We start from the raw sequence: 24,232 nt of genomic DNA, 5'->3' as shown, positions 1-24,232 counted from the left end.
CAAAATAGTATAATTCTCAGTATTTTTGTGGCATAGCATGGGTAAAATGTCTCTAAAATTCTAAACCTCTTTATTATTAATATGACACCAAACCTGTAATTGTTTGATTTATATTTGAAGATGTAGTTCAAATAATTAACCGAACAAACACTGCTACATTTTCTGCCAGTAACAAATTATTTCACTGTAAATCAAAACTCATACCTGCTTATACAGTTACAGTTGAACTTGTAAAATCAAACACTTTCTTAGTAGGTGGGTAAGGACATCACAGCATTTTGTTTGATTTAAAAATGTTTTATTATTATATTCAGTGCACTAAAATTCTCATAATTGAAAATGTAAATCCTTTACATATTAACAACTTTAACATCATGTATCAAACTGAGGCATTCCTTTATCAAATCCAAATTCACAATTGTGTGTACTCTTGCATCACTGTATTAGCCACCAGTTAGTGTGTCCATGGATACTGTTTTCAATCCATATTTAAATAAGAATTCAAGCAATTTCCAACCTCAACTCTGCCAAGTGGTGTCTGCTATAGACAATTATACCAAGAATAGAAAATGACTTGAAACAACAGAGACCACTAGGCGCACTGACTGTACACATTACATTTCATACTGTGCAAATATCAGAGACATTCACTCATGTTTTTCATTTTATATTTTAATCCTTTTTTCTCCAAACTTGAACTTTTTCCTTATGCAAGTGTCATCTTTTATCCAATCACCTCTTTAAGGTCAAGAACAGATTTGTCTTGAAGGGTGGTCTCTGATTTTTGTCTCTGCATTGTGCATAGTGATTAGAGCAAAAAACAGGATTATTCCCTTCCAAAAATGTACATTTATTCACTAAAGCACATTTTTTAAAACCTGTAAACAGTCTGAAAATAAGCAAATACTCTCTTTTTTGCCAGTCACCAGTAGGCATATGCCTCCTCTTCTGTATGGCTGCGTTGGTGCAGTTTGAGGGAGTTTAGATGCGAGTAGGATTTGCCACACTCCTTGCAGTGGTAAGGTTTTTCCCCAGTATGTGATCGTTGGTGGGAGATGAGATGCGAGTTGCAGTAGAATCGCTTTCCACACTGAGGACAGGTGTATGGCCTCTCGCCCGTGTGGATGCGCTCATGAATCTTTAGGTAGAAGCGAGTGGTGAAACTCTTACCGCACTGAGGACACCGTGCCCCTGTCCCCGCTCCATCACTTCTATGCTCAGTTCCTGGATGAACCATATGGGCAGCTGTAACATTATTGGACCGACCAAGTATGTGTTGGTTGATGGCATCACATTCTGTGGCTTGATGAAACTGGATGGTGATGTTCTCTCTTGAGCTTGGGGATATGTCTATGTTCTGTTGGACAATACTTGTATTAGGAGCCTCTTGTGCTGGCTCTGCCCTCTGAGCTGTGTTCATGTTAAAATCTCCCATCTCTGGTGAATCCCATATAACACCAGGTTTGGCATCGTTTGTAAGGTATTCATCACAACCTACAGGAGACGTTATATATGATATGTGCATAACAGCGGCAACAGCAAGCACAGATTTGCAATGTTTCATGGGCTTGGTGGGAAAGACTGAAGACAAACAACAGCTCTATGGCTTGTCATAAAATGATAAATCAGAGGGAAATAAATCTATTTTACAGGTTTAATCGAATTGTTACCATCTCCAAATTTGTTGGGTGAATCTGGTTCTTCTTCCCAGCATCCTTGGCTTTCTTCTACATGTGCATCTGAAGAACAAGATTGTTGTGTAGGTTTTCAACAGGAATAAAGAAATGTGATGTTTCCTCTATATGCTCCAGGACATGATTGTTTTACCTTCTCCATTGTCCCATGATAGCACTTCAGTCCTTTCCTCTTTGACGTGAAATCGCTCTATTGCAGCCTCCTGGAAAAACGGCAAAAGACATGAGTTAAAAAACGGCAGCATGAGTTACTTGAAGAAAGTTAAAAGATTAAGTGAAATTAAAGTATACCTCTGAAGTGGATTGCTGCAGGGTTTTCTCTCTGTGCTTGTGCTGGTGTCGTTCCTTGTAGTCTACAGTGAGGAGAAAATTATGAACTAAATTGTCATCATGCCATTCTTAATAAATATTGAGAGAGTTAAATTATTCCCTCAATTTATTACTTTGTACTCTCAATTTTTAAAAAAAAAAGCATACGTTTAATTAAATTAGATTTTATAATGAAATAAAATGCAATTATAATTATTAATATTTTATAATAATTTATTTTCTTATCCATAAAAAAGTTTCCGTAGTTTAATTAGTTGTTCGCACTGTTTAATAAACCTTTCCCAAAACTTAACTATGTGGTATCACAATAATGCCTCGTTTCATTTGAATTATAATATTGAGGAATTAAAATAATAAACTGAGGGGACACGGCGTAAACTCAAGGAACAGTTGATTAAACGTTTGTCCCTTATTAATGTGGTGTTGTTTATAAACTAGTTGACATATCATGAGCAAAGTAATGGCTGAGCAATTCTGCCTCAAAGACAATCTCATGGGGGCGAATTAAGGGAGACTTCACAAACCTAAGGAACCAATCCCATCTGTTTACATTGGGTGACCAGACGTCCTCTTTTACCCGGACATGTCCTCTTTTTTAGGCTTAAAAAAATGTCCGGGCGGAACTTCTCAAACATCCGGGATTTTTTTTTTCTAGAGCTGACATAGAATTTCGAGAAACGTTTCGTTCACAAACTAGTCCCGCCCTCCCCTACTCCGATTGGTTCGCTTGAGTGAGGATGGGGCGTGGTGAAGTAGACGGTGAAGGACGGTCTGACTGTAGAGCTACCGTTATTGGTCGATAAACTTCTCTGTAAACATTTAATTGGTCAGTCTGCACGTCAGTAGTCGTCCACCCACCTCCCCGCCGAATAATCGTTTATTCGCTGATCTTCGCGGACTGCATGGACGCAAATATGAAAAAGTAGAATCATTAGGGTTTTATCGATGGTCGGAGGGGGATATTTTACGGCGCACACCGTAAAAGGGTGTAGCTTTTAGTGATGTAGGCATGTGTTTTAAGCTTCTAAATATGTATATATTTACATTCATTCATTTATTTATTCATTATCTGTAACCGCTTATCCAATTCAGGGTCGCGGTGGGTCCAGAGCCTACCTGGAATCATTGAGCGCAAGGCGGGGAAATACACCCTGGAGGGGGCGCCAGTCCTTCACAGGGCAACACACACACACACATTCACACCTAAGGACACATTTGGAGTCACCAATCCACCTACCAACGTGTGTTTTTGGACCGTGTTAGGAAACCGGAAAACCCACGCGGACACGGGGAGAACACACTAACTCCTCACACACAGTCACCCAGAGCTGGACTTGAACCCACAACCTGTGGAGCTGTGTGACTGCGACACTTCCTGCTGCGCCACCGTGCCGCCCTATATATTTATATTGTGAGACTGTATTTATTATGAGAATATCAGGTTGAATTTCACTTGTAAGTAGTGAAGTTTCACTTGTAAGAAATGTGGACCCTGATGGAGCTGACCTCGTGCTGTGCAGCTGCTGCTGGCCTGTGTTCCCACTGAGCGGAGATTACTGGGGTTTTGGCGGTTGGCCGCTTGCCTCGCCGACCTCAGCTCACTCTCCGCGAACTGCAGCTTACACATCAGCGACTCGATCTCCATCTGCCTCCGCGAGATCTCCGCGCGTAAAAGCGCAGAGTCGTCGTCGATGATCTTGGTCATTTCCAGCAGCGCGCATTTGGCGAACCTCTCCATTATAGACGCCAACTGCGCATGGACATCAACAGGAACGTTTGCAGACATTGTTCTAGTTAAGCAAAGGGTACCCAGGGCTTCTGTTAATGAAAACAGTTGAGTTGTTGCCGAAACCAAATCTATTTATTTTTAAAGGTCTAAACAAATACAAGGCCCTAGTACTCCACCAGGTAGAAGTTAGCCGTGTTCTGTAATTCACAATAAACCTTTAAACTACTATATTTTTAGTTTTATGCCCCGTTTCCTGAGGCTGAACGTTTCACGCAGCATCCAGCGCACCAATGTTTACATTAGTTCCCACCATCGGTGACCACTTCCGCAGTCCGTGACGTCACCCACTACGCCTTCCAATACATTTTCATGCGCTGAAATATTACCGTAAACCCAGACAGTTCGCCATTAAAGGAGAATTTCACCATTTCCTCAGAAGCTTTCGTTATAACGCATCCTTTAAGTCAAGTAATTGTGGGTGGTATAAATATTCCAACGAAATGTTTTTTTTTGTTTTTTTTACAGTGCTAGAAGCCAGTGGGTTGCCAAGCCAACCATCATTCACTGTCTGTAACCAATTCATCCTGTTCAGGGTGGGTTTATTTCATTTTACAGAGTTCTATAATTAGAGATATTTCACTTCTTCTTTTGGAAAAGAGAATGTAATATACGTTTGAAGAACTTTAAAATTTAGGGGCAATATTGCACCTCAACCGTACCTTTTTCTAAAGGACCGTATGGACACTTTTTCACAGCCAGTCCACATACAGTGTTTACAAATTGTGAGAGGAACCCTAAGTACCCAGAGGAAACCCACTCAGACACGGGAGAACACACCAAATTCTTCAGTGACCTTATGCAGGGTTTGACAGGAACTCTACCTGTTGCACCAACATGCTGCAGAAACAGGAATCTGTGGTTTGTTAATTCTCTTGAACATATCTGTCAGAATGACAAACCTAACAAATTATTTCCAATGTGTTTACTGACTAACTTGATAGTATTTGTAAATATTAACAATTGTTTACTTTGATGCCTGCAGCATAAAGAAAATATTAAGACAGAGGTATGTTTACAACTGTGTTTTGGAACTGCAGTTCTTGTTAGTCCGTGTCTAATTATTTTCCTATGTCTCTATCATGCACATCACAAGAAGATTTCAACTGCAGGTAAGTCAGTCATGCACACACTCACTGCCTATGACGCCACGCTGTTGTGGCATGTGCAAAATCTGGCATTGCTGGAATACCATGAATTTCCTGGAAAAAGATGTTGTCTTCATGGGCACTGATGCGCCATGACAGATAACAATGTGAATGGTTACTTTGGGACAAGAAATCAGTGTCTATTTTTCCAGAAAAACAGGGATACACTTGTATTGTGATAATTTAAACATGCAGATACTGTGAAATAAAATAAAAGTAAATGTTTTTAAAAAATATTTTAAAATGTTTTTTAAAAATGAAACATTTTATTTGATAGGTTTAATGATAATACTGTTAACAGAATAGAGCACATCCTGTCAAAATATCTATTTTTAGAATGTGTCCACATGACCATATGCACTTCCAAATATACATGTAACATTTAGGGCAGTTATATTTTTGAGATAATGGTATACAATCAAATCCAGTTTGTGTACATTTGTAGATTTACACTGGATCCTTAAATTAGCCAAAAAGAGCAAACTAAAAATATGTATGTTACACCTGAGCTCTGTTGGACAAGTACAAAAGCATTATTGTATAAAACACACACTGTCAATGTGTATTGATGGATTCAAAAGAATAAAGTATGTTAGGATAGAAATTGAATAGCAACAATACAATTTACTTAACAAAGAATAAAGTCCATGGGTGAAACATCTCATCTATAAACACAACCTAATTTACAACCTTCTTACGCTTGTCAGTCTATTTTCCCTTCATCCTCTCTCTTTCTCTGAATGGATCCATCCTTCTGGTCGCATCGTTCTTTATCTTTGCACCTTTTACCCGTTGCCCTAGCCACGGCTTCATCAAAACATATACTAATGCCACTGGCTCTTTTTGTCTCTTTGTCTAACTCCTTCTGTCCATCTTTCTTCCAGCTCCCTCCATCCCAGGTTCCTCGTCTTTCCCCCTGTTGTTCTCTGTCCTCCCCCTTTTTTGTCTCCCACCCCAAACTAAGGTACATTTCTCCTGATGATGTATCTTTCATCTTGGCCTTGTCTTCCTCCATCTTGTGGCCATCGGTTCCATTCCCTTGCTCATGATTTTGCCTCAGATCTCCCTTTTCCTCCTCTCTTGGGTCTTTTTCTTTATCACTACTTTGTAACTCTAGGTCCTTGTCTTTTGCATCACTTTGCTGTGGATGCCTCATCACGTCTCTGTGTTGAAGGCTTCTATCTAGATTTGGTCTGTCATTGTCTCGCTGCTGGAATTGTTGTTTAAAGGCTGTGATTTTGGAATGCTGGGGTTTGGGGGGTACCACTGGGACAGCTTTCGCCTGGTACAGTCTCGTAGGAGACTGTCTCGATACAACCAACGTCCTGCCCACTCCTGGCCCCAGGCCTGCCCCCTTACCCCTTTCTATCTCTTTCATTCTTGGATACCTCACTGGCTTCTCACCACTCGTCTTGGAAGACTCAGCATTTGCCTCCTCCTTTATTCTTTCCTCACACTTGCTCTGTTCTTCCTCCAGAATAATTCCAGGCTCCGTGGAGTCAACACTGTCCTCTAAAGATCTGTTCTCTCCGTCATTCATTTCACTCGCCATCTTCTCTTCAGGAATACTTCCCTCATTTATTTCAGTACCCTCCTGTAGATGACTCTCTTGGCTGGCTTGAGTTTCCTCCTGTAGGTCATATTCCTCTATCTGTTCATCGCTCTCTTCCTCTCTTTCTCCTCCCCCCTTCCCCTTTTCAAGAGTCAGTTTTTCCACATCTTCCTCATTCTTCTTAAAAACAGCCTGTTCCTCTCTTCCACCCATTTCAATCTCCTTAACAGTTTCGTGTTCTACGTTCTCTTTAACACCTTCACTTTCTCTTTTGTCTTCCTGTTCACTGGTAGCTGTTTCATGTTCTTTCTCACTCTCTATCTCACATTCTTGGTCAATGACGATCTCTTCATCTTTCTTACTTTGGTTCTCCTCATTGACCGGTGGGGTTTCTTCTTCTGTTTTGCCTGACTTTGCATCCACAGCAATCTCTTCTTTCACAATGTTCTCCACTGCAGCTGAGAGTTCATCTACCCCCTCCCCTCCTTCTCCACAAACTTCCGTTGTTCCACCCTGTTTGTCTACTACTTCACTACTATCGGTTTCACCATGCATATCATTATTCAGGGGCAATATTTGCTCAACTGCTTCATCATTCTCCATTGTATCTGGACTAGCTGATGGTGTAGCTATGCTTGCTTCATCTACTAATGTCAGCTCACTAGCTTCAATGCCCTGACAAATTTCAGAATCCGCCTGTTGACCATTCTCAGTAGTATGTTCCTCTTCTATAAGATTGGCATAGGAAGGCCCAGTGTTACTAGGCTCTGGTGAAATTACATCTGGACCAAAATAAGTGTCTTCTTCTTCCTCACTTTCTACAGAATGGCTCTCTTCTTGGCTGCAGGTCAGATATTATGCAAGAACGTTAGCTCACAAACATTTTCAACTGTAGCGACAAAAACAAATAATATTGTGGTATCCTACACATACGTTCCCCATGACCAGGATTTAGCCAGTCAACCAATCTATGTTTTATATTTCTTATATGTGTCATTAAAATAATTAAAAATTAACAAAGACCTATATTCTGCTAGTTAGCTCTGTGCAAAATCCATGGCTTACCCATAAAAATAAATAGTTCCATGAGTATAAGCAAAATTAAATGGAATTAGGTAAAAGTATGATATGGTCAGGCAAGTGTTTGATTACAAATCTGCTTCCACAGTGCAATGTAGTAAAATCTTCCATTACTTGTTAGCTAAATTTAATTCAAACAGACAAATTTTTGTCTAGTAACATCCAGTTTACACAGTTTTCATGAAGACCAGATGTAGCTGATAAGTCAAGACATGTCCATTGTCAAGCATATAGTGCCCAATTTGAATAAACATACACCAGCCTCAACAACCTATAGATAGTTTGCAAGATGTTTGTTTGGGGTGTGTATATATAGATATACATAGATTTGAAATGCTTTAGGATCATTGTACAACTGTACCACCCAAATTGACCTCTGCATTTAACCCATCCATGGCAGTGAACACACCCACACACTTCCTATTAGTTTTTAGGGGCAGTGAACACACACATCCGTAGCAGCGGGCAGCCATTCTCGGCACCTGGGGAGTATTTTGACCTTCCAGTACCAAGCTCAATCTTCTAAATATTAGGCCACAGCTGCCTCAGATTTGAGTGACTGTTAATCTCAAATGTGTGCAAAATTAGCCCCAAGGGTCCATGTGCTAAATCAAAGAAGCAAGATTTGGACACCAAACATGTCTTGGCTGTCTGTGTCTGCATGGAAACTGTAGCATGTTCTGGATAAGAGTGGCTGCCAAATGGTGTTAAAGTACATACCTGCAAATTTGTGCCTCTTCTTTGTGATCAGTACTTTCCATCTCTTCATTATGTTGCCTTTGTTCAGCCTCCTTAGATGCATTTTCCTCTTTTACATTCTCTGTGCTAATGTTTTCAATCTTTGTCTCTTCCACATCTAAATGCATCAGAGATTCCATTGGAAGTGAACGGAGGTCAACTTTGTTCTTGCACTGGTCAACAATATGGATGTCCATCCCATTATTGGGAGTTATTTCAGTGTCTGTCCATGTTATGTCCTCTGATTGGTTGACAGAGGGTGAATCTTGACCACACTCTACACAATCTTGGCATTCTGATTGGTTGTTGGTGTGTGAATCTGTGCTGATTTCAGTGGAGTTTAACACGACCGTCTCAGAGCACTCCCAGTTCAGCTCCTGGAAGTGACGAGCCGATGGGAGACTTTTACAGAACATGTCTTCATATATTCCTTTATCAGAGTCATCATCATCATCATCTTCAGGCTCTGAGTATTCATCTTCATCAGAGGAAAAAGATTGGACTGGTAGAAAGGGGCAGGACTTATAAGGTAAACTGTGTGATTTGCCTGGAAGTGGCCTGTGTCCAAGATTAGGAAAGTCTATGTTGGGAATGGAATATTTTTCCCTGTCAAGCAGACCCCATGTTGTACAAGGAGCAAGCTGATTCTGTGGGAAGTCCTCTTCCTCATCTTCCTGCTCTTCAAAACCAGGTGGCTCCACTGAAAATTCGTTTATCTGGGAAAATCCAAAGTGGCATTGTAACTGATTTAATGATATAATTTGAAAATGAAAGTAAGAATGATGCAGTTAAGGTGGAACAGGTAAAAAGGGTAATTTCTTTCACCCTTATACCTGGCTTGAAGCAGATGTGTCCATCAAGTCCAGAAATCCAAAAGTATCCTGGAAATCCAGGGGAAGGTCCTGCTGTAGGTATTCTTCTTCCTCACACTTTGGATTGTAGGACATCACCCCTTCATCTAGAGCTGCAACAGGTGCCAGTGCCACCCCTGGTTTCATATCTGAGGAAACAACATTGGTGGATTTAAAGCAACCAAATCATAGCATAAACCAGAAAGGTTCTTTCTCCTTACCACAACTTTTAGTAAGTCATGCTAACAAATCGAACAAATCATCCAATTATAACATTTCATTCATTCATTGTCTGAAACCGCTTATCTAGTTCAGGGTCGAAGCCTACTCTGAATCACTGGGACACATTTGAGTCACCAGTCCACCTACCATCATGTGTTTTTGGGAGGAAACCGGAGCACCCTGAGGAAACCCATACGGACACTGGGAGAACACACCGAACTCCTCACAGACAGTCACCCAGAGCTGGACTTGAACCCACAAGGTCTCAAGGTCCCTGGAGCTGTGTGACTGCGACACTACCTGCTGCGCCGCTGTGCTGCCCCAAAATATCACATTTGTCTTTTGTAATTCATGGATTTACTTCAAACTGTTTCTTTTAAAGGGACATATTCCACCACTTTTTCACAAGTGTGACATTCTTTGTCAAAATCCGCACAGGCATGTCACATTAACCTAAGGAATGGTTTGGTGATAAGTCAAATTTACTCAGCTATTTAAGTACACAAGATGACGTCATTTAACCAAGACATGTTTGATGTTAAAACCCACATTTCTCTGGTGAAATATATTTGATGTAAAGTACTTTATCACTTTAACATACTTCAGTATCATAAATTATATATTATTATATAATAATAATAATAATAATGTTATATATATTATAATATATTATTATATTGGGCGGCACGGTGTCGCAGCAGGTAGTGTCGCAGTCACACAGCTCGAGGGACTTGGAGGTTGTGGGTTGGATTCCCGCTCCGGGTGACTGTCTGTGAGGAGTTGGTGTGTTCTCCCTGTGTCCTGCTCCGGTTTCCTCCCACAGTCCAAAAACACACGTTAGTAGGTGGATTGGCGACTCAAAAGTGTCCGTAGGTGTGAGTGTGTGAGTGAATGTGTGTGTGTGTCTGTGTTGCCCTGTGAAGGACTGGCGCCCCCTCGAGGGTGCATTCCCGCCTTGTGCCCAATGATTCCAGGTAGGCTCTGGACCCCCGCGACCCTGAATTGGATAAGCGGTTACAGACAATGAATGAATATTATTATATTGTTTTCTACTAATACTTCACAGTCTTACCCATATAATCACCTTCCACTGTGTCTTCACTGAGTGAAGGTCTATCTGCAGCATGTTGTGCCTTACTTGACTCTTCTTTCTCATTCGGATGGTCAATCTTTTCTTTCTGAGACCCCTCCTTCTCTTCAGGCCCCACCTCCTCCAGCTCTGTTTTAACTTCTTTCTTTTCTTCTACTTCACTTGTGCTGCTTTGGACACTATCCACCTCAACCACGTCTTTAGTATCATCCACTTGGTTGCCTCCTTCTTGATTTTTTCCTCCTTCTACTGGCTGTTCCTGCTCCGCAGTGTTTAGTTTCTTTGGCTGTTCTTCTTCTGTTACCCCCTGTTGGGACAGGTCCTCTTCGTTTCTCCCACCTTGGAGGACCCCTAGTGCCAGTCCAGAGGTTATGTGGAGAGGAACAGTCACTGAAAAAGGCCCAGAAATGTGCATTCCTGCCCGACGCTCAGCCTTGGTGGTTACTCCATGCAACGAAGCTGGTGACCGGTCTCCACTGACCGGGCCTCCAGGTTCCAGGCTCTTGTAAGTGCCTTGGGTCCCGCTCCCTCCACCTACCATACTCACACTAGCCCCACCTGTGCGCCTATATGTCACTGCATATCCACTACCAATGCCCCCACTGCCTGGAGTCGCACTCTCTGAGGTTCCAGAAGGAGTGACAAGAGGAGCAAGGTGTGTGGAAGAATGTCTGGAATCTGAAAAACAAATCCATTTTAACCCCTTTAAAACACTTTGGTGATTATTATCATGATATTGGCATTTGCCATAATAACGTGTGTGCAATATGCAAGGGTTTTCTATCAGTTTTGTGAGCATGCATTTTGACTAATCACAATTTCAGATGGGTGTTTTAATGTTTGTAATGGGTTCTTTTTTGGTCCATTACCACATCCCTGATCATGTCATATGCATTTACTATCATATTTCTAAGATATTGTGCATCTGCACTAGTGCTTTGTCCAGAAAACTAAGCGTTAACAATGCAGTGTGTCATATATTGATAATACATTTAAATATATAGCACTTTCGCATACTGAAGGTTGCAAATAAAAAGGGAAAAACATAATTGTATCATGATATCCCAAGTATCATAGACCATATTCATCTGCTGTATGATATACCTTCTGTTGCAGAGGGTCCAGAGCTCAGGGAGTCCATACTCTTAGCAGGCCTTAGGGACTGTTTTTCTTTCTCTGCATAGAGAAGTGGTTGAAGAAGAAAAAAAAAGATTAGAAAATCTTAAATAGATAATTATTGAGTGAAATTACACACTCAATTTAGCTTACATGGCGAATGTGGACAGATAAAGGGGTGACCAGAGGAATGTGTCTTGCAGTGAATGCATTCATGTGAGGGTGAAATTCATACCCTTTGTTGGGTACTTCTGTTTCTTGCGGGGGTCCTGAAGTCTCCCACCTAAATTAAAGATAGACATCCATTTTCTGCCCTTTAGAGATCCTTTTCTCCTAAAAGTTAAGCACAGTGGGTCAGAGACATATAAGCATATATATATTAAAATTCATATGTAGTCCAGAATTAATTACATAAGGAATCTCTGGAAGGAGGTTCTTACTTATCTGTGCCATCAATGATGGCATGGTATGGCCTCATGGCTGGAGGGCCATCTCCAGGGCTCATGTTGCCTGGAAACTGGAAGGGCAAGGCCTTGAAAAATTGATCATCATGACTGGAGAGCGCTGAGGGTGAAGGGAGGGACTTCCTGCGCTCAAGAGCCATTCCTATGGTCATATGTAGTGGTGATATATGTGAGTCAAATACACATGACACCTAAAGGTTATGTGTATATTGTATGTCAATTTGATTGACTCACTACCTGGTTCAGTGTCTGAATCGGGGAACAATTGTGCCACATGAGTTAGAATGAATTCCACCACAATAGACTGGACTCGCACCTCCATGAAAGCTGCTGTGCCATTGAAACCAGAAGCTTCAATGTCTTTTGATCTGAAGTCAGGAAGCGTAGATCATTTTAAAGGATCAGGTTAATAAACAATAAACTTTAAAAATGTACCTATATACCCAATAAATGGCAAGTCCAAGCAACTGAGGATTTCATCTTCTTTGCACTGTTACACAGCTAGAAACAGAAGTACGTCACGCTTATGAATAAAAACAATAGTAGTAGCCATTTTGAGAAACCTGAATTTGGTCTGAGCTTTTGTATTTTTACAGACAATAAAATATGATTACAATTTCAGGAACCACACAAGCAAATGTGCTAGGAATAACTTAATAATTCAACAGAAAAATTTGCAGGTGCTATGCTAACGGTGGTATAAAAGCTTTTTATGATATATTAGCATCATTAGCCTCTTAGCTTAAATATAAACTATTAGCCAACTAGCTGAGTGACTATATTTGGGGTAAGAGGAAATGTTTCTTTGTGTAAATCTGACTTTTGATGACCTGACAGCAGACATACCTGAGGAGATTTGGAGCCCAAACAATAGCAAGGTTTCTGGCATGCATGTTAGTCTCATCAGAAAACCTGGACATCTTGACTAAGTGTCTCATCAAATATTCCAGTGTCCTGCAAATGAAACAAGATTAGGACACAGCTGTTGTGCTCTGATATCTTGTTATTGCCTGATTTGACCTATTTCCCATGCAAGTGTATGTGTTTACCTGTAGTGGGGGCCTGGCAGCTCCTTCAGCACCTCTTTAATTTTCACTAGCCTTTCATCTTCCAACTGAACAGCCACAGCTTCCTAATGAGGAGAAGAGTTTGTTCATACAGTTTATACTAAAGATAAACCTCAACAGTCCTCTACTGATCCATAGCTATAGCTTAACTCAGGATGCCCAGGTTCACTAGCATACTACCATTGAAACACAGATATGCTGGAATGCTAGCAGTTAGAATATAGTTTTTCTACAATGTTTCTGTTTGTCTCTATGTAGTAAACTAAAAATATGGTAAAATGTTTTCTCAGATGGCCTCAGATCTACTGAAACAATTAAGATATATTTGGTCCCATTTGTTTTCATTTATTTTAACTAACTTCAGAATTAGCACTGTACAAACCACACACCTAAATTAGCATAGCAGCCTTTGTTCATAGTTTATAGTTTTGCCCATTTTTACCAATAACATACTTATAAGCTATGTCAGAAACCACATAACCAAGCCTATTTGAGATTACTAAACAAATTGACACACTGTATAGAAAACTATGTGATGATTTAATCATTCATTCTGAACAATGCTAACTTTTTGCTATAGACCTCCATTTTTTGTTTGCTACATTGACCATTAAATATGAAGCAAATTAAAGAAACAAACCATGTAGACTGAACATGTATAAAGTATATCCGGATCTGTTTGCCCCAAATAATATATTTGGTATTATCAAATCAAAGCAAATTTTAGTATATATTTTTGTCAAACTATTGCTTTAGAGTTGTTGTGTGTGTTGTATATGTTCTGTTTAGATATGATACCCACAGCGAAACGGTCATACAGTTGATATGTGAGCAGAGGGTTGGGCAGTTCTCTGAAATACGCTTTACACAGCGAACTGACACAGTGAATATCCTGCAGATACACATCCTTATACAGTTCAGGGTTGCCCTCATTGTCAAACTCTGACCTGCAGGGAAAACATTAACATAGCTTTACATTATAACTGACAGTTATCTACATGCACATGCTCATGCACTGATTTTAAAAGACATTGGTTATGTTGTGTATGTGTATAATCTTTGTGATAAGGGTGTGAATAACTAATGAGGTTTAAATAAATCTAATCAAACAATATTTGCAGAGTTGTATCAAAGCTATATTTGTAGCCAAAAACACACCTGAGTTTTTGTGTGTTAGATGACACTCCAGACAGTCGGTAGATCCCATCAACAATTCCATGCTCCTCAATAAACTCACTGCAGCTTCGAAGAACTTGAGGAACTAAAAGACATCGAGAAATTTAGTGAAAATTACGAGAATTGAAATATACAATGACTACTAACATAGGCCAAAGCCACTGGTGAAGTGGAAATCTATTTTACAACTTATTTTTTTAAATGAAAATCGAATGCTGTGCTAGTGAGCACTTGCTGAACCACTTTAATGTATGTTGATTTACTTTTTTTCAACACTCAAACCTTCAGAGCCATGTGCTTGCAACAAACAGTGTGACTGTATGACTTTTCATATGTTGGTTGGAGGCAAATACATGTAAATCAAAAATCAAATATCCTGCATCTTTTAAAAATGTTCTGACATGGAATAACACTCTTTTGACGTTAGACTTGAACACTAAGTACTCACTTTCTTGATTGGTTGCATTTAAGTGTTCCAACAGGTCACAGCCAAACACTTTATCTTTGCTCCCTCCTTTTCTTCGTCCTCTTTTCATCTTGTAGCCCCTTTACCACTGCTCTCACCTCCAGGACTGGGTGGGTAAGTTTGTTGTTTTAATGAGTTCAGTGATTTTTCCCGCCTAAACCAACCATGGCTACTGTGCTAGAACATACAGAGGTTTGCCCTTCGAGCTGAACCTTAACTTATACTGCAATTATGATGTGTTTGAGAAAAGCTTCAGCATGCTGCTGCATCGTGCATCACAATTCCCATTTTTCTTCTGATTTTGCTGAAAGGTACAATGTGCAAACTTGGGTGGCGGTGGTTTCTGTAAAAAACGTAATAGAGGAAGTACATGGATATATGATATTTAAATGAACACCTGTGGGAATCAGTGCATAACAACAATGAGAATATATTATATGTTTGTTAATAGTTATAACATCTTTAGTCACTCCATTTCATTGGCACTCAAATATACCTGTACCAGGGTTCTTGTAGTGGATGCCATATAGAACCAGTTTTGGGCCACTAAGGCAATATGGTCCTTTAGGTTTGAAAACCTTTGCCTAGAATATAATACATTTCTACTAGTATTCTCTAGTAATACAATTTTTATTTGTATTTATTTATTAATTTATTTAGTTAGTATATCTAAAATGCATAAATCTTCATGAGGTCTATTCTGATATGCTAGCTAGCTACTATAGTATCTCTATTTAAAAAGCAGTCTGGGCTAAACATTCCTTATAACATCAGTATAAATGTTAAAATATAGGCTGAATAGTCAAATATTAGGTTTATTTTTTCTTCATAAAAAAACAATAACTCCAGAATGGGCCAAATGGTTTCCATATATGACCTGTATGGAGCTGAGAGTGAACTCACATTTAGACATTTTAACAAGTGGGTCATTTGCCATGAAATCAACAAAAAAGATATAAAATATTAAAAACCATGTTAAAACTGAAAGACCTTCCACATGATTTAAAGGTCACATCGAAGGTTAAAAGTTTTTTTTATCATGTATTCAAGGCAGCAACCCTTTAAGAACCTGTATGTTTTAATAGTGTACCTGAATATATAAATGGGTTTTTACACAAACGTATACATAGAACATGAAACCGTCTACACAGAATCAAGGAACAACAACAACAAGAAGGATGTTGTGGTTCTTGCCTAGAACAAAAAGAAATCAAGAACTTTTACATTCGTTTACATTATCACCTTGACATCTGCCAACACTTTACTTAGCACACATTCAACAGTGGAAACAAACTATTAAGAAAGTTTAATGTTTCACACTCACCAAACAAGAACATTCTGGCACCCAATGTCATCAATCTGAGGATCATGGCAGGGCACGGTGATGAGTGCCACTGTCTCTACTTCCTACTCTCGCTTTGTGAAAGTTCTGACTGATATCACGGCCACACCCTCAGCCTCAATAAATATCCAAAGTATGGAATCTTAACACTTCTCATTTAATGGCAAATATCTGTTTTTGACAATATACCACGTGAACCCGTTATTTAAGGAGCGCTGATTACTTGAAATCTTTGTCAGCACTCATGGCCACGTCCCTCATTTTCTCTCTCTCTGTCTCTTGTGCTGTCTGCGGAAACGGACGATCTCGGTGCAAGGCCTGCCTCTCGCTCTGCATCAAGCAAATGCTGTTAAAGCCCTTCAAACCTCTTCAAACCATATTATACTCAACAAGAAACAAACCATTGACGGACTGACCTCAACTCCACTGACATCTACAAGGCCACGCTGGTTTGAAAAAGCAGCAAATTGAGAAGAAACTGGAAGAGAACTCAACTCTACTTACCTTTTTGCTGCACCGGCACAAGTAGTACCCCAGCAGCGTTCGTGACGCAAGAAACCACTAAACTTCCCTTAGTGACTTCCTGACTCTCTGCTCTCTCTCTCTTTTTCTGTCTTAATTCTCCATTTTAATCCACCCTTCCACTCCTCTCAGTGGTTTTAAATCTGTATCTGTCTGTCTATCTGTTTATATATTTATCCATTAATGTGAATACCCATGCTTTTTAACACCCAAAGGGCTGAACAGGCCTCAGTTGTAAGCTACATTTTGCAGGTTTATTCATGCTTGTTTATGACTTTTGATTTCCTGACTTGTCTTCTGTTGTTGTGTGCAGCATAAAGACTGAGGGCCAAAATTTAACAGATCAACACGGGACTTCCCATTAACCAAGTAATTATACTTTTCCTTTTGTTCTGAAGCATGAGAAGTGAGGTCACAATAAAAACTTAGCAGCAAACAGCAGATTAGTCCTGCCTAATTTTGTTGAAATTATAAGGAGTGTTTCAATCTGGATTAGAACATGAGTTAGGTAATGTACAATACAGCTATTTAGAACAGAAGCACATATATCAGTCCTGGGATCACAGTAACAGAAATAGCCTGCTAGTTTTTGGTACATAAAAACATAATAAGTACTGTAATAACTGTGTAATAATTTTAATTAAAGACCAGGGAAAATGTAGGCCTTTTTAGGACATTGTTTCACTGTGGTAACTCTATGGGCCATGTGGTAGTTGTTCTGAGAATTATGTTAGGAAACATCTTCTAAATATTCTTTCCCTCTAATGTAGCTCAATCTGTAGAGCAGCATTTCCCAAACAGCAACCTGGAGAGCTCATACTTTGCTCATAAACAATGTGGTCAAATTAAAGGTGGTTTGATATAATAATTGGTTAATTTCTGGTTTTAGAAATATTAAACATGAATATATCAGGTTGAAGTTTGTGAACATTTTGTTTTAATATATTTAATCACAGATGATGTGTATAGTGTTATGAAATATAGGGAGATAAATAAATAAATGTCAAGGTTTGTCTGGTGTGAGTGTAATAAAACTGGTATGACAGATAGATCAATACCATAGTGGTGCTATTGTGTCGACATTTATATGTGGGGCCCAATAAAGAAATCTGGGGACTGCTAAGTGTGGGCCCTGTTGTTCTCATTTGTCATGAGGTTCAAATCTCACCCATGTCTGCTTAGTTTTCCTTTAGATATTATGGCATCCTCACACAGTCCAAAAACATATGCTGATTGACTTAGCAAATACCTCTACCAGTGTGAGAGAGTGTGATGCTTTGCAATGGACTAAAGCCCTGTCTGGTTAGTGTTCCTGAGGGGCACACAATGTTGCGTAGAAAGTACCATGCCCTCAATGAGGAAGAAAAAGAAGACGAATGAATGATTTGCTTCAAAACGTAATTATTGTTAAAAGTTTTAAGTTTAAAACATCAACAACAACAACAAAAGTGCAGGCACAATATCTCAATTGAGCTTCTCCTGTTGGTGAGATTTAATGCAACTAAGACATGGGAAAGAAAATGGCGGGAGAATGTCTATATTTCATTTTAAAGTTCCCACATCTTAACCGTCTCGTTCCCAGAGATTTTATGTGGGTTTGAAGGGATATCAACAGCTGAGCACTTTATCATTCAAAAAATGGAGTGCGATAGTAATGTACAGATTACGGTAATGACGCGAGGGCTCGGCCTGAGGAGTGAATATGTGAAGAGCTGTTCGTTGGGCAGCTGCTGTGTTTACTAACGGTGTAGTTACCTCACTAACTTTATTTATCATAGTGAGACTCCTATATGAAGAGGATATATAGGGGCCTAAGTTGCAGTGAGGACTCCAATAGCGCTCAAATACAGAATAAGGTCTACAGACAACAAAGAGTTATTTGAAATGGCCCAGAACTCTTTCCAGGAGCAGTTGGTGTCCATCATGGAGATCGTGGCCCGGGCGGCTGCGGCGGAGATAAACCGGAGAGTGGAGGACAGCTGCGCCGTCATCCGCCTCGAGCTCAGCCGCAGCCAGAGGGACATCGACTCGCTGAAGAGGAAATGTCTGCTAATGGAGAACGAATTGAGGAAGGCTCGAGTTCGAGGCAGAAGGAAAGGTAATGTTACCTCTGTATTTCCTCTTGTTCATAAAGCACTTCTGTTTTTGCTCATTGGCCAGAACAACAGGAATACAACCCAATAGCTTTATAAAATCAATTAAAGGGACACACTGACCAAACAAATAAACTTGAACATCCACATCATTTGTTGTAAATGTAGTGAACATTCCCCGTTTCTCCAATAGTTGTCTCTAGGGGAGATCTTCTGGTTTAAATGCCATGTAGGTGATTAGGCTTAAAAACAGATTTATGTCTTGATAACATTTAATAAATCAAATGCTCTGATGAAGTAAAAAAAATAATAATTTTCTATATAGGCCACAGGACTGTAAAAACACAGCAGTCCGGCCGTCCAATCATTTATTTCATTCATTGTAACCGCTTGTTCGGTTCAGGGTCGCAGTTGGTCCAGAGCCTACACAGAATCATTGGGCGCAAGGCTTTGGCAGGGAGACACACATTCACATATCTGGACACTTGTGAGTAGACAACCTACCAGCGTGTGTTTCTGCATCATGGGAGGAAACCCACACAGACACAGGGTGAACCCACCAAACTCCTCGGACCAAACCCGGAGCAGGGCTCGAACCCACAACCTCAGGACCCTGGAGCTGTGTGTCGGTGATACTACTGGTTGTGCCACCGTCATTCCATTGAGCTCGAATTTGATAGGATGACTTCATTGCTTGTTTCCCTACCTACATCATCCTGCACATATTTATTCATTTACACATGCACATAGACTAAAGACGGTAGGAAAGGCTTCTAACAAAGAGGCTGGATATAGCCAGAGGGAACATCGGGGTAGCTTTCAATGGCGGAGGAAGTGGAGGGCACAGATATACCCTCTTGTGAATGAGACAAGAGGTTGGTTGAAGTGGGTGAACACTATGTGCCATGTATGTTTATGTGTTTTAGGGGTGGCTTTAGATGAAAAGGTGAAAAGAGGGATTGAATCTTTTCTGAACACTAGATTACACTTACTGGGTTCTACAAAATCACCAGCTCCAGTTTTAAAGACTGGAAACCCAACTTCTGATGATGGATCTTGAAGGAGAGAGGAACTTTAGAAAAGTGATAATAACACTTACTAGTCAGTTGTTTGGGGTTGAAGTAAATCTCTAATTTTGGTGCGATTCCTTCATTTACTTTCTTGTAACCGCTTATTCAGTTCCGGGTCGAGGTGGGCCCAGAGCTTATACCTGGAATCACTGGGCGCAAGGTTGGAACACACCAACCTTGTACACACCAACACACCATGTAGTGGGTGCCAGTCTTCACAGGGCGACTCACACTCTCACATTCACTCACACCTACTCACTCACAAATTAACTTACCAATGTGTGTTTTTTGGACCGTGGGATATAACCTGAGCACCCAGAGGAAACCCATGTGAAGGGGAACACACAGCTCCTCGCAGATAATCACCCAGAGCAGGGCTTGAACCCACTACCCCAGGTTCTGGAGCAGTGTGACTGCAACACTGTTGCACTATTTGTCATGTACATGTGCAAAAAAATAAGTAAATAAAATAAATATATCCTATCAATATGGTCTCTGAGGAGGGTCTCATTTTCTTTTGTTGGAACCACATTGAAACCTAGCTAACTGCGTTCATTCAATCTTTTTTAATGGTTTGTAACAGTTGAATCAAATTATGATCATGTATTTATAATATATTTTTAATGTAAAATATAGCTAATTAGAGTGTTTTTTCCCCTTGTTCATAGTCTTTTTCTACAGGACTGCGGAGAAGCTTCCCACAGCATTTCCAAGTGTGTGGGTCAGAGATGGTGGTACAGAGGTTTGTAGAGCTGACCAGACTAATAATACGCAAGAGGCAGATCCTGGGCCGTCTACACATGTCCACGAAGTAAGGAAAAACAGCTTACTACACCTTGACCAATAAATGTAGATCATTAGACCTAGTACGATCATTGCTTAGAACTTATATAGCACAGGTATTTGCTGCTCCATGTTCCATGAAATAAGTTGTTTGTTCTGTGTTGTAGGCTATCCAGATTCTTGAGGACTCACCTAAGAGACCTGTCATCAAAGAGGAGGGAATAGAAAAGGAGACATGGAATAGTGGAGAGTGTAAGTAAATAAGAAAGTAAAAAAGGCCAGTGGATGCTTTTCAAACTCTTAAGTATGCTTCTTTTCACTGTTATCTATGGAAGAGTTCAGCCTTACATGTGATTCTTGGCTCTGCAACACACTTTTTCTTTTCCTACCTGTGTGCTAAAGTTGACAATCCAAATATATAGCTGAGCTCCCGCATCACAGCTATCACCAGCGAGTGTAGGAAATGCCTTCTAATACAAGGCAAGCTAAAATTAGTATTTTATCACATGTTCTTCAATCAGATATGTTTATTACCCTCTACCTAGTCATATTTAAGATCCAAATGTTGCCAATATATCTATTTAACATAGTGGGTCATAGTGGTTAATCATAATTTCATTTATTGTCTTGTAGCTACAGGACAGTTTTCTTTTGAGAACCAGGACTTGCCACACAACCTGCCTCAGGAGACCCCTGAGGACCAGAACCAGCTTCATGAAGGCATGGAAAGACAGAGCATGCACTTTACATGTGTTCTGTCTACACCTGAGCCACTTAAAAGTGATGAAGAAGGTAAACTGGGTCTGCAGGTAAAAGCTGAGAAGGAGCAGGAGGAAGAGAAAAAAGAACAAGACGTCATCATAGTGGAAGGGTCTGAGCGAAGCATAGACGAGACAGAAGATCACATGGAGTTTGCTCAGAGGGATGCACAGCTATGGCCGTCCACTCGTGAGCTGGGAGATGAAGGTGAGGCAGAGTGGACAGAGAAGGCCTTCACATCTGCTCAGCTTTCTCGTGACCTCTCTGCCTTTTCCCAGCCTGTGGACGCTACCGCAGATAATTCTGGAGACGATGCCCAGATGGAGGTGTACAGTGCTGGACAGGTCAATGCACAAAAACAACTACAGGCGTCCTGGCATACAGAAAGACAATCCAGTTCTTCTGGGGAACAGTTAAACACGCATCTAACTACACAGCAGCAGCGTAGGACCCCGCCAAGATCTGGAGAGGTTGTTCTTGGAGGGAGTATGGCTGCACAAACAGGATCCACCATGGCTGCCCAGGCACTTTTGGGCTACAGTCGCAGTGGACTTAACTCTGTTAAGCGTTTGCGGACTCACTGGCGCACAAATGTTGCTGGGGAACGGAGGTTTAGCTGCACATACTGTGAAAGACGGTTCGTTCGTTTTGGTCAGCTGAAGGAACACTTGCGTAGTCATACAGGCGAGAGACCCTACACATGTGCCCAGTGTGGACGCAGTTTCACCAAGCAAGGAAACCTGATCCGGCACGCAGTGGTGCACAGCGGAGAGAAACCATACCAGTGTAGCCTCTGTGGGAAGTGTTTCACTCAACGCTCCAGTCTGAAATCCCACCAGAAAACTCACATGCCGGAGAGAGAGAACGTTCTGCAGGGATTACCTGTGCATCAATCAGGCAACAGCCTCTCCATAACGCAAAGCAGGGGTTTTGTATAACAGTACATTTCAAATTAAAAGTATGTTTATATTGTGTTGTCTACAGTACAGTGCAAAAGTCAAAGAAACTCTTCATTCGTTTCATTTCCCTTTAGTGTTTTGCCCAAATGGTTACTTCCATTTTTATAGAATAAATTTATTCATATTCTGTAGTTGCTTTATCTTGTTCAAGGTTGAGGTTGGTCTGGAGCCTTTCTCAGAATCACTAGGTGCAAGGCTGAAACACATTTAAGGACAGTTTCACACAGCTAATCCACCAACCAGCATGCGTCTGGGCTTTGGGAGGAAACTGGTGCACCTGGAGGAAACCCATGCAAACACAGGGTGAACACAGGGTAACTTTCAGGTTGTGTGTATGGATCTGTCTCTGTGATTTATTCCTCCAAATTTTAGAAGTAGACAGAGCAGGGACTGCTTTTAAGTTCTTTGTATGTTTAAGAATTCCTTTTATTCTTTTAAAAGCCAAGTTATTTCTCTGACATAACCTACCCCTTCCTTATGCAAGTGGATTACTTTTTATGTAAATATTCTCAGAAATATCTCATGAAAATGTGTTTTAATGTCTGTTGTTTTGACTAAAGGTTAAATAAACGAAGGCTCTTTGACTTTTGCAAATTACTCTAGATATTGGGACAATGTTTATGAGTAGAATTTAGAATCTGTATTCAGTTCAGGAAAATGAAGATCCAAGTTTGTGGGTTTTTAAAATGAAAATTTGTCCTTCTTAATGTCAATTAATGACCTCTGGTTAGTGTCTGTGCTTTAATTTATGTTTTGTGCCTACTGTGTAAAATATTTTTTATTCTTATAATTTATTGCTGTTTGATTTTTGATTCAGAATTGGACTTTTTGATTATTATTTTTTTTTCTGTTACATACAAAACAAATAAAGTCATTGATATATGGTGCTTGGTGCGTTACTGTTAATTTATTGTCACTAAGAAAATCAACAAACCATGTTGTTTTATTACACAGGACCATTCATATGAAAAGTAAACGTCAACTGACGTTTTAAACATTGGGAAAGTTTTCCTCACAAGTATTGGTTTCAGCAAAATACCTGGATAAACACATGGCCCTAATCTCGTTATGTTGTCCATTATAATTTTAAGAACCCCATTTAAGAATTGAGCAGTCAAAGTTGGCTGAGCGTTTCCGTGTTGAAACCGCACCATTCCAAAAGCAGTTTTCAAAATGAATGAATTCATACAACCAGGGTTTCTTAGGTCATAAACTTCACCTAATTTCATCATCTTGGTGTGTGAATGGGTAAGAAGACGAAGAGGTGGGGACTTGCACATGAGCAATTTCACACAGTTTTTTTTTGGAAATAACTTTTAAATATGTAATTTTTATGAATATAGTTTTAAGGGATTAATCGATGACTGAATGCTCCCTGATACAAGTTAGTTACTTATTAAAAACACAAGGGTAATGTCTGATGTAAACCCTAAATAGCACACCCTAGCAGTTCCTGTGCGTATGTATGAGAATGAGTTACAAACCAATTCCATGAGATGCACTATATCTCAAATTTAAAGTAATCAGAATGTCAACGTCTGCATCATAATAATGGTTTCATTTAGACCCTTTATCAAATTTAAGGGACTAATTAACAGTAAAATAAACATCCACATACAGGGAACTCCCCTGTTTGGTAGGTAGAAAAACTTCCAACCACTAAGTAAAAGTCCCTGGCTTGTGGCTTGTCAAAAAATCTGCTAACATGTTGACAAACTACTCCACTAGGCCTAACTCAGTAGACAGTAACTCCGTTAGAGCTCATTCGCTGCAGTGATGGGTCTGAATTGTTAAATTAGTGTTTTTATTTATTTTTCTTTTTGAATTTGCTTGAGATGTGCAAGTATAAATAACACACATTATAAGAATGATTGATTTACAGTTTAAATAAAAGGCCACTCTGTGTATAGATTTGAATTAAATT

General features: G+C 40.0%; 3 protein-coding genes across 6 annotated transcripts; 1 reads left to right on the top strand and 2 right to left on the bottom strand.

The window, feature by feature from the left end:
* Positions 1-319: 319 nt before the first annotated feature.
* Positions 320-4,053, bottom strand: LOC136678759 (zinc finger protein 287-like). Its single transcript, XM_066656892.1, has 5 exons — positions 3,531-4,053; positions 1,986-2,047; positions 1,828-1,897; positions 1,671-1,739; positions 320-1,494 (listed from the first exon to the last, which is right to left on the bottom strand). The coding sequence occupies exons 1-5, from the start codon at positions 3,808-3,810 to the stop codon at positions 923-925; spliced, it is 1,053 nt and encodes a 350-aa protein (XP_066512989.1). The 5' UTR covers positions 3,811-4,053; the 3' UTR covers positions 320-922.
* A 754-nt stretch (positions 4,054-4,807) lies between these two features.
* LOC136678755 (uncharacterized) lies at positions 4,808-23,127 on the top strand. 3 transcript variants are annotated; one of them, XM_066656884.1, is made up of 6 exons: positions 4,808-4,922; positions 16,958-17,013; positions 18,538-18,742; positions 20,476-20,618; positions 20,758-20,842; positions 21,224-23,127. In XM_066656884.1, exons 3-6 carry the CDS (start codon positions 18,568-18,570, stop codon positions 22,285-22,287), a joined length of 1,467 nt encoding a protein of 488 aa, XP_066512981.1. In that variant the 5' UTR covers positions 4,808-4,922; positions 16,958-17,013; positions 18,538-18,567; the 3' UTR covers positions 22,288-23,127. The 3 variants fall into 3 exon arrangements, with proteins under 3 accessions (XP_066512981.1, XP_066512984.1, XP_066512980.1); XM_066656887.1 differs by lacking the exon at positions 4,808-4,922 and having other exon boundaries at positions 15,800-17,013; XM_066656883.1 differs by lacking the exons at positions 4,808-4,922; positions 16,958-17,013 and having other exon boundaries at positions 18,195-18,742.
* Positions 5,237-16,667, bottom strand: LOC136678750 (rho GTPase-activating protein 30-like). Of its 2 annotated transcripts, none has more exons than XM_066656878.1 (14): positions 16,627-16,667; positions 14,763-15,123; positions 14,297-14,399; positions 13,941-14,085; positions 13,121-13,203; positions 12,918-13,025; positions 12,309-12,439; positions 12,048-12,213; positions 11,843-11,940; positions 11,596-11,667; positions 10,474-11,169; positions 9,162-9,328; positions 8,311-9,044; positions 5,237-7,351 (listed from the first exon to the last, which is right to left on the bottom strand). In XM_066656878.1, the coding sequence occupies exons 2-14, from the start codon at positions 14,848-14,850 to the stop codon at positions 5,662-5,664; spliced, it is 4,281 nt and encodes a 1,426-aa protein (XP_066512975.1). In that variant the 5' UTR covers positions 14,851-15,123; positions 16,627-16,667; the 3' UTR covers positions 5,237-5,661. The 2 variants fall into 2 exon arrangements, with proteins under 2 accessions (XP_066512975.1, XP_066512976.1); XM_066656879.1 differs by having other exon boundaries at positions 10,486-11,169.
* Positions 23,128-24,232: the final 1,105 nt, after the last annotated feature.

Source organism: Hoplias malabaricus, chromosome Y (assembly GCF_029633855.1).
Source record: "Hoplias malabaricus isolate fHopMal1 chromosome Y, fHopMal1.hap1, whole genome shotgun sequence".
Taxonomy (NCBI): domain Eukaryota; kingdom Metazoa; phylum Chordata; class Actinopteri; order Characiformes; family Erythrinidae; genus Hoplias; species Hoplias malabaricus.
Note: the sequence above shows the minus strand (reverse complement) of the source record. Positions and strands in the feature narration are given on the sequence as shown.